The sequence below is a fragment of the Octopus bimaculoides genome, chromosome 23 (genome assembly GCF_001194135.2).
Source record: "Octopus bimaculoides isolate UCB-OBI-ISO-001 chromosome 23, ASM119413v2, whole genome shotgun sequence".
Classification (NCBI taxonomy): domain Eukaryota; kingdom Metazoa; phylum Mollusca; class Cephalopoda; order Octopoda; family Octopodidae; genus Octopus; species Octopus bimaculoides.
The window spans coordinates 37,566,438-37,576,893 of record NC_069003.1 but is presented as its reverse complement, the minus strand read 5'-3'; the positions used below and the strand labels follow the sequence as shown (position 1 = coordinate 37,576,893).

Genomic DNA, 10,456 nt, shown 5'->3' with positions numbered 1-10,456 from the left:
AGTTGGCAGAAACGTTAGCGCAACAGGTGACGAGTTGGCAGAAACGTTAGCGCAACAGGTGACGAGTTGGCAGAAACGTTAGCACGCTGTGCAAAATGCTTAGCTGTATTTCGTCAGCCGTTACGTTCTGAGTTCAAATTCCACCGAGGTCGACTTTGCCTTTCATCCTTTCGGGGTCAATAAATTAAGTACCAGTTACGCATTCGGGTCGATGTAATCAACTTAATCCCTTTGTCTGTCTTTGTTTGTCCCCTCTATGCTTAGCCCTTTGTGGGCAACAAAGAAATAAGAATCATTAGCGCAACGGACATGTTTGGTGACGCTTCTTTTAGCTTTACGTTCTGAGTTTAAAAGCAGCCGAGGCTAACTTTTCCTTTCAATCTTTCGAGGTCGATGAAATAAGTACGAGTCACCCATTTGCCTACTGCGAGAAATTTTCGCCATGACAATATGCAGTGAATGGCTTTCGAACAGGTTTGAATATGCTTCAAACATCCATCATTCGGGTAATAAGTATGGATTTATACAAATCACTGCTTAGCATTTCTATTCTATATTTTGTTTTTTACAGCCGATTCGCCGAGCAGCGCAACTGGTCACAGTACACTGACTGGAATATAATAAGGTCGTAGTTGAGTTCTGTGGAGCAATTTGTTAATCAATAATTTTTAAAATGCTACGAGCAAGCATGGCCGTGTGTAGCGAAAGCTCGCTTGCAGCCACGTGATTTCCACGGTGGTAGAGACAAACCAATTTAAGTTTTGTTTACGTTCCAGTACCTTAGCGGTTCGGAATAGTCACCGGTCGAAGGAGTAGCAAACTTATAAAATAAGTGCATGGCTGCACTCTGATGGTTGAAACAAGTAAAAGATAAAATATAAAAGGAACCATTAGATCATACATACCAGCGAGCACACCGAGAGGTCCAATAAGAAAGTACGGACTGTTGGCAAAGGAAGATACGAAAACACCAATCATTTCAAGGAGTCCACCAATCATTATTGTGTAGCGTGTTCCAATCTTGTTGACCATGGCGGTGCACAAAATTCCTTGAAATGGAAGAATTACAAAACTTGTACAAATCAAAAATGGTTTTCATCAATATATTAATTACAATTCAACAAACAAATTTATTTCCATTCCATCATTCCATGCTAAACTTAGCTTTCTTTCTTTCTCTCTTTTCTTTTTTAATCTCTCTTCTCTCTCTTCCTCCTCACTCTCTTTTTCTCTCTCTCTCACTCCCTCCCTGTTTCTCCCTCTGTACAAGACATCAAAATTAGCTCGAATAGTTTCGCCTGCTATTTGCCAGCTCATCAAGAGACTGATCCTTAAGTCGAAATTAAATGGACGTAATAAGATTGAAGCTATCAACACCTGGGCGGTTTCACTCCTTAGATATGGAGCAGAGGTAATCGCATGGACAGTAGACGAACTAAACAGCTTAGACAGAAAGACAAGGAAGTTGCTAACTAGATATGGGACACTCCACCCAAAAAGTGACACAGGCAGACTGTATGTACCAAGAAAAAGAGAGGGAAGAGGACTTATTGGATGCGAACACAGCATTAGAGCAGAAGAAAACAACATAGCATGGTATGTGAAAAATGCCACAAAACTGCTATTATTAGAAGTAAGAAGGTCAGGCTTGTGTAGGATGAAAGATTGCAAAGATAAAGCACTGTACAAGAAATTGAAAACGAATGAAACTGAAAATAGGTGGGTAAAGAAAAGAATGCATGGTCATAGGAATGTTGAAGATAAGACAGACAGAGAACAAGAGCAAGCACTAAGAGCAAACTACATAAAATACAGAGTAGACAACACATCAGAAAGTGATAAGTGCAGAATGATAACAACAACAACAACAATAATAATAATAATAATAATAATAATTAATATGAAAAGACACACACCCTGATTACATGATATCATCGGTTTCATATATTACAAGTGGTGTCATGATAGCTATATTCTTTGGTAAGGACAAAATGAAGAAACTGGAGATTGCGGAATCTTAAGTACACACAGACAAATCCACCCATCCACCACCACACACAAACACATACACACACACATGTGTGCGTGTGAGAGAGAGCGCGAGCATGTGTCGGTGTGTGTGTACTGAGGTAACGGGTGGACGCGTCTGTAATTAATGTGTGCAGTAAGTAAATACATGGGGCAGGGAACAGGCATTAATAAGGTAAATTGTTGACAAAAGTCTTTCTCACTATGAAGGCAATATTTGCAAAAGCATTTTCACAGCAAAATAAATATTTACATTTAGTAAATATTTGCTTGTCAATGAAACAAGACTTCGTTGACAACATTATATCTCTGCAATTATCAATACGTTTTTGTTTGATTTTTTTCTGTTGATTTTTAAAACCACAATAGCTGATTCTTAACCACATTCTTCCTCTAAAACTGGTAAATAAACATGACAAATATAAGTGTGTACTTTAATGCAATGCAGACCACACAACTGTGTCTATAGTCTTTTCTTTTTGATATCATTTTACTGACATGTTTACAATATCACAATTTGATTATTTATCATCAATGTTTATGTTTTAAGAATGCAAACTAACGTCACTTACTGCAGTTGCCAGAGAGAGAGAGAGAGAGAGAGAGAAAGAGAGAGAGAGAGAGAAAGAGAGAGAGAGAGATTTTTGAAAGGGTTCATTAGAATGGAGGCGCCTCAACACGTTGGGCGCCAGGACTGGCTAGGTATCATAGCATTGTGATCGTAGTGCGGTAGGAACAGCCATGATGTAGCATGTGTTGGTAGTGTACGTCAGCTATGTATGTATGTATGTATGTGTGCATGTATGTATGTATATAAGCATATGCCTTAAAGCTTAGACCGATCATAGCAGGACCTGCATGTGAAACCCACAGACTTTGTAACTTCTTGGACATTCTCCTAAGACCCGTCCTAAAACACAAACAGAGCTACATACGAGATGACCTGAACATGCTAAATCATCTGCCAAAATTGCCAAATGAACCCACAACTTTTGTTGCTTTCGATGTTATCAACCTATATACTTATATAACCCATGACTACGGAATAACTGCAATAAAATACATGCTAGACACATACGAATCTGAACTGCCGACACGCATTGAAAAACATTTCATCACTGACGGGCTAAAGTTCATCCTCCAAAACAGAGAGAGTAAGCTTTTGACAGTTTTATAGATGTTTCAAAATTATGATGCTATGACGTTAGGTGTTTCCATTATTTTGTCCAATCCCTGTACACACACATACACACACACACAGGTACCAACACAAATATAAGCCTGAGATTTGAGTCAGATTTGTTTACAGGTGTAGTGTAGATATAAGAACAACATGAATAGTCTTTAAAATTTACTAGACCTGTTTCAGTAGAATTTTTTTAATGTATTTATAGATTACATCATTGAATAAATTCACCAACATCAGGTAAAATTTAGAACAGGTAGAAATAGACACAGTAACTGTTGGATGATGACCTATCCAACAATCAACATGATGAATATAAGTATTCATCATTTCTTACTACGGATAGGGTTCGATCATGATCAGTCGCTGAAAGGGATGAAGGAGTTAAATAGTTTTTATCCAGATCCTGACTACCTTCTTTTTCTCTGTCTGTGTGTGTGTCTGTGTGTTTACATGGTTCAACTCTTACCTGCTCCTTCAGATAATGCAGTACATAAGCCTGGTGCAAGAGCGGACACTTCTTTTGCTGCTTTAAAATACGTGTCGATCTCGGCGTATAGAACCCCAAATGAATTTGTGTAACCAACACTGCAGGCGGCAATGTACATGCCACAAAATACCAGAATGCACTGGGTAATTCTTTGGTACCATTTGTTTCTGAAAAGACACACAAAAAAAAGCAAAAGTATATTTTAAGCACTGTAATGTTTTGTAAAGGTCATTGTCAGTAGACGAAGATATGTGGCCTAATTATTACGGTGTTCCACTCACAATTGCAAGATCATGATTTCGATTCTTGGACTAAGTGTTATGTTCTCAAGCAAAATATTTTATTTCATGTTGCTCCAATCCATTGAGCAGTAAATGTGTAACCCTGCAACAGATTGGCATCCTGTTCAGGGAGGATACTGTAAGCTTGGTCACTTATATGCCACGGAAACTAGGTATGAATCCCAGGACTGAAGAAAACGACGTTTAGGAGTTGATGATGATTGTCATTTAGTTGTAACATCATCGTCTTTAATTAACAGTGTCATACTGAGTTGGTGGCAGGTTGGCAACGATACACAAAGACAAATACAACAGACAAACAAAAGGCCATTTCTGGATCATTTTAGGCCCATCTAAAGCTGTATGGTCAAGAAGTTCACTTTGCAGCCATATGGTTTCAGGTTCAGTCCCACAACACAGCACCTTGGGTAAATGCCTTCTACTGCAGCCTTACAGTTTGTGTCTATCAAATTCATTTAGACAGTTTAGCCCAGAGCTATATTAGAAGATGTGGCACATTGAGACTGAACATGAAACCACGTGGTTACAAAGCGAGCTTCTTAACTACACAACCACGCCTGTCCTAAAGCGAGAAAACATAAACCAAATGAATAAGTATAGAAGTACAAAGGAGATGTGTTTAGCACTGAAAATACAGTTTGAGGCCAGAGTTCAATAATGATAAAGGGTGCTTTTAGAAAATAGAGGGTTTATTAATCAAACAGGCGACCTTATTTTGAATCTATAACATTCCAGCATATCGTTCACCAATACTGAATGTAAAGCAAGATAAAATAGTGATTACAAAAGGTAGGACGTCATAAACAAAGGAAAAAGAAAAGAAAAATCTCAGATTAAATTTAATGGTAAATGATAAGATTGGATTGGCAACGTATCTAAACATTCACTCTGCTTCTCCCCTGGTCTCTCTCTCTCTCTCTCCCTCCCACTCATTCTCTATATAATATGCAATATAATACAGGGTGCTCAAAGAGTCTCTCCGCAGTAAATCTTTCATCCTGTTCCTCACCATGGCACTACTTCAAGAATTTTACGGTGAACGGATTATTTCAAAGGGACTTTGGCCACCACAATCACCTGGTTTAACACTGACAGGCTTTTTATCTGGGGAGCAAGTAAAAGATCAGTGTACAAGAATCGCCTGAAAACTATTAAATACTTACTGCAGAGAGACCTTTTGAACACCCGATATAATATATTATGTGTGTGTGTGTGTGTGTGTGTGTGTGTGTGTGTGTGTGTGCGTTCACACACACACACACACAAGTGAGTGGACAAGCTAAAGAAAGTGGCACTTGATGCCTTTGGTAGGAGTTACATATATTATTTCATAACAGTTTAATTCAGCTCCATGCAACTTAAAGTTTGGTGAAAAGAATTTCTCTCCTCAGGCTCATACAAAGCAGTGAGATGGATCCAAGATGGCTTCTGGATATTGGGTCACTATGGGTCAACAGAGGTCAATGGCGTTATTAATATGGTAGCAATGACAATTCCAGTTTTGTCTTACAATATATATATATATATATATATATATATATATATATATATATATATATATATGCAGCACAAAGTTTTGTCAGTAAACAGGTCATGGTTTCAAAGCGACAAAAATATTTTGACACAAATTAAATTTAAATGTTGAAGTGAATCTAATTGCTTTTTTTTTTGTGTGTGTGTTTTTAAATGGCTTATAAACATCTTCCATCCTGCAACTGTGTATATATATATATATATATAAATAAATGATAATGCAGATGGGTTGCAGTTCACCACAGCTGTTTCAGACATGTTGTATATCAGTATACATTGCTGGTACACAGGAGCACTATCCCTGAATCTATCTTGGTGCTTTTACTATCTAAATACTTGATTCCTTTGAATCCTCTGAAAATATATACACAATATATATATATATATACAATATATATAAAATATATATACAATATATACAATTGCTCCAAATTCTGTTGAGCAGCATTCATGAACACTTGACCAACGGTTTGCAGTGGGGAGACAATGTCCAGTAATAAACATTAACTCAATCGATCTCTCATTAGGACTTCAATGGCCGAAGACTAGCCAAGAGTCTGAAACTCAGAATGCCAAGGATTTGAATCAAATTGTTTTGTTCTATGCACACACACACACACACACATACATACACACAAGTTTTCTTCAGTTTTCATCTACCAAATTTCCTCACAAGGCATTGGTCGTCCCAGTACTACAGCAGAAGACACTTGCCCAAGGTGCCATACAATAGAACTGAACACTAGACCACCTGGTTAGAAAGCAAGTCACACCTAAAAGTGCAAATTCATTTTTCATGGGTAAAAATAATGTCAACAGATGTTACACTTATGTTTGGAGAGATAATTAACAAAAGGTAAACACACGTACATATATGAATATGGATACATACACATAGTCACATTCACAAACATATAGACAAAGATGTACAGACACATATGTAGACGTTCACTTTAGAGTCTAGAGTGTCAGGACAAAGTACATCTTAATCTAAGAGTTTAACAGGTAATCAAGCATAAAATCTTAAACACTTAAGCCAATCCTCTGCATATGTGTGTGTGCATGTGTACGTGTGTGCATGTGTGTGAGTATCTACATCTATATATATATATATATATATCATCATCATCATCATTTAACGTCTACTTTCCATGCTAGCATGGGTTGGATGATTTGACTGGGGACTGGCGAACCAGATGGCTGCACCAGGCTCCAATCTGATCTGGCAGAGTTTTTACAGCTGGACGCCCTTCCTAACGCCAACCACTCCAAGAGTGTAGTGGGTGCTTTTTACATGCCACCGGCACAAGTGCCAGTAAGGTGAAGCTGGAAACGATTGCACTCAAATGGTGTTTTTTACGTGCAACCGGCACGGGAGCGAGACCGCTGCTCTGGCAGTAATGCCGCTCAGATGGTGCTGTTAGTGCTCCACTGGCACGGGTGCCAGTCATCAAATTTGGTTCAGTTTCGATCTCACTTGCCCCAACAGGTCTTCGCAAGCTGAGTTTCGTGTCCAATGAAGGAAGGTTGGTATGGGTGCCAGTCATCGAATTTGGTTCAATTTCGATTTCGATTTCACTTGCCTCAACAGTTCTTTGCAAGCAGGGTTTTGTGTCCAAAGAAGGAAAGGTATGCATAAGTGGGCTGGCTACACCCCTGGTAAAGGCCATGGGTTATGGTCTCACTTGTCTTGCCGGGTCTTCTCACGCACAGCATATTTCTATATATATATATATATACATATATTCACACACAGACACACATGTACATTCACCCACACACACACAGATATGAAGTGAGATCACAGCTGTAGCCTCTACCAGTGTCGCATAATCAGCCCACTTAAAAGTAGCTTTTGGATTGTGAGTCAAGTACATCAATATCAAAATCAAATCAAACCACAATCAAATGGAAATTGTAGTTGTGGCTGATGCTAGTGCCACCTGTCTGGCTCCCCGTGCCAGTGGCACGTAAAAATCACCATCCGAATGTGGTCGATGCCAGCCCCGTCTGGCCCCTGTTCCTGTGGCACGTAAAAAGCACTACATTCTCGGAATGGTTGGTGTTAGGAAGGGCTTACAGCGGTAGAAAACATTGCCAGATCAGATTGGAGCCTGGTGCAGCCACCTGGCTTCCCAGACCCCCAGTTGAACCATAGAACCACTTTACAGAATGCATTGGGTACTTTTTACATAATACTGGCACCAAAGAGGTCAACAAGTCACTTGCAAGACAAGGATCCATCAATTGAGAGGAGGAGTGGCATTGAGAGGAGGGGTGGCATTGAGAGGAGGAGTGGCATTGAGTGGAGGAGTGGCATTGAGAGGAGGAGTGGCATTGAGAGGAGGAGTGGCATTGAGAGGGGTGGTTTTATGCCAGGTGATGAGAAGTTAAACTATGATAGAAGATCAGAAACAAGCGTCTTGTTGTAAAGGAGATACGAGGTTACCCTAGTTGGGGAGAGAGAGAGAGGGTTGATGTGCTACAGTGTATCCTCATGGTACAGAGAAGTGAATGTAAGTGGAGAGGTAGAGAGGATTGGACAGGATGCATGAGCAGTTTTAACTTCCTCTATTATGGCCTGGAGGACTGTGAGGAGTTAAAGGCAACTGAGATCTGAGCCCTAGCAAACTCCTACCTGCATGCTGAATTCATCACATGGCTGACTTTCACCCTACTGACTGCATCACTATACATGACCTTTATGGCCCTAACAAGCCATTTGTCTACTCCTAACTTCCTTAAAGACCACCAGATAACAGAACAAAGGATGCTGTTCTCCAGATCAACAAATGCCAAGCACAATGGTTTACTTTTAGCTTTATACTTCTCTTGCATTTGTCTCACTAGGAAGATGGCATTCATATTACTCCTCCCTGACACAAAACCAAACAATGTCTCATCTAGTTTAACTTTATCCCTTATCAGTTGGGCTTTAATAATTCTCTCCACAACTTCCATGACTTTGTCCAGTAATTCGGTACCTCTTCAATTACTTCTAAGGCATCTCCCTTGTAACAGCCAAGTATAATACTGCTACACTAGTCATCAGACATGACACCTTCCTGTATAACTTGACTGACCATACAGGTAACTAGGCCATATCCTACTCCACCAGAGTCTTTTAAGCACCTCAATGGTAATTCTTGATGGAAAAAGAGCCTTCCCAGTCTTCATGTCCTTAATTGCCTTATCTATCATACTGCTGTGAACTAGGATAGCTGATCCCTCTGTTAGATCAATGTTGGAGAGACTCCCTTCTTCCAGTGCATTGTTCACATTTGATAGCCTTTCATAATAACAATTCTATGCCTCTTTCTTCTCAGAATCATTAAGTACAAGCATGTGATTATCTGTCTACACACATTTCTCACCTACAACACATCTCTTTTCTCTCTGATACACTGTTTTGCAATCTAGAACACCTCATGCTTCTGACCCTGATGTTGTAAAATATTGGCAAATCTACTTTCTGCTCAGCCCTTCACAATGTAAACCTGATATAATCTTCTGCTATCGGATATAATCCCTTATCACCACCATTTTTCCACTCTTTCCACACCTGATTTTTTGCTTTTATATTTCTGTCTACTTCCTTGTTTCATCATTATTCCACCCTTTGCCAGGCCAGGATCTTTCACAAACCACAGATTTGGTCTATAGTCCTCAGTAGGTTGTCCCACAGGAACTTCCAATTATCCTCCAAGCTATATCTCTAACTTCTTCCCCTTTTTCTCAAATGCTTTCATTAAAATATTTTAACATTTTTGCCTGTTTGTTGAATCTTTGAGCTTCTGTGACCTCTTTTCCCAAACTTGTTTGTTTGTCCAAGTCCTAGCTCTAATTCTGATGTCACTAACTACTTATCTATGCTGGGTTCTACATTCTTCAACTGAGAAAGACTTTGCATTTCCAAGCATCTGTTTGTCTCATTGTCTAGTAAAGATGTAGTCAATCTGACTCGTGTGCCCACTGGATTGATAGGGGATCAGGTGGCTAACTGGCTGGTTGCCTGAAGCTAACGTTGCAAATCATCAGATCATTTGCATGACAGAGCTCCAGGAACCTTGTTCCCTTCTAATTTCTAGAGCCAAAACCATAACCCCCACGAGGATACTGCATGATATGTCCGTTGAAGTAATCAGCCACAATAATCCAGTCTCTATCATTTGTTGTTGAGATAGTATGCAAAAGGACCTCATAAAAATTGGTCTTTCTAATCATCTGTCAGTCCAGAATGTGGAGCATAGACAGAGATAAATATAACTGTTGATTTATCTCAGGTAAGTCTCAGCTTAACAATCTCATCACACATTCGGACTATCTAAATTACCTTATCTACCAATTTTTCTGCCAAAAGTATGCCTACACCACCCATCTTATAACTGCTGCCTACAAAAATGAATTTGTACCTATGTTCTTTGCCCGTGGGGAATGTAGCAGAGGATCTCTTCGATCTTGCCTCTTGCACACCACACATCTACATAACAAAACTCAATTTTTTCAGCAATCTCACCAGTCCTACCTTTCGTTGCACCTACATTGATAATGGCTGACCTAAAGTAGTTGAACTTGTAAGGAAGAGGGGGAAGACAGTTGGAATATGGCTGTTGTCAGTGCCTGTGAGAAAGAGTTGTGTGAAAACTTGTCAGCTGGCAGAGATATCTCATTCATAGATAATAATTAATTTACTCAATGAATTGCAATTTCCTAAATTCTGTACACCATCTAGAGTAAGAGCAGCAAAAGGGAGGGCAATAGAAGAGGATAGGGCTTCAGATTGGCAAGAAGAGAGGATGGGATGCGTACATAGCAAGGCTTAAATATCTATATGCATAAGCAAACACACATGTATACATCTAGCACATATATATATATATATATATATATATATACACACATGTGCATGCATATATG

General features: G+C 39.3%; 1 protein-coding gene across 1 annotated transcript in view; it reads right to left on the bottom strand.

Annotated features, from left to right (window-relative positions):
- The window catches only part of LOC106878377 (monocarboxylate transporter 4), a 9,644-nt gene extending 5,779 nt beyond the window's left edge, over positions 1–3,865 (bottom strand). The window contains exons 1-2 of the mRNA XM_014927569.2: positions 3,684–3,865; positions 906–1,049 (exon numbers count right to left, since the gene is read on the bottom strand). Of these exons, the coding sequence (XP_014783055.1) occupies positions 906–1,049; positions 3,684–3,822 (283 nt within the window). The 5' untranslated portion in view covers positions 3,823–3,865. The remainder of the gene's footprint in view (positions 1–905; positions 1,050–3,683) is intronic.
- Positions 3,866–10,456: the final 6,591 nt, after the last annotated feature.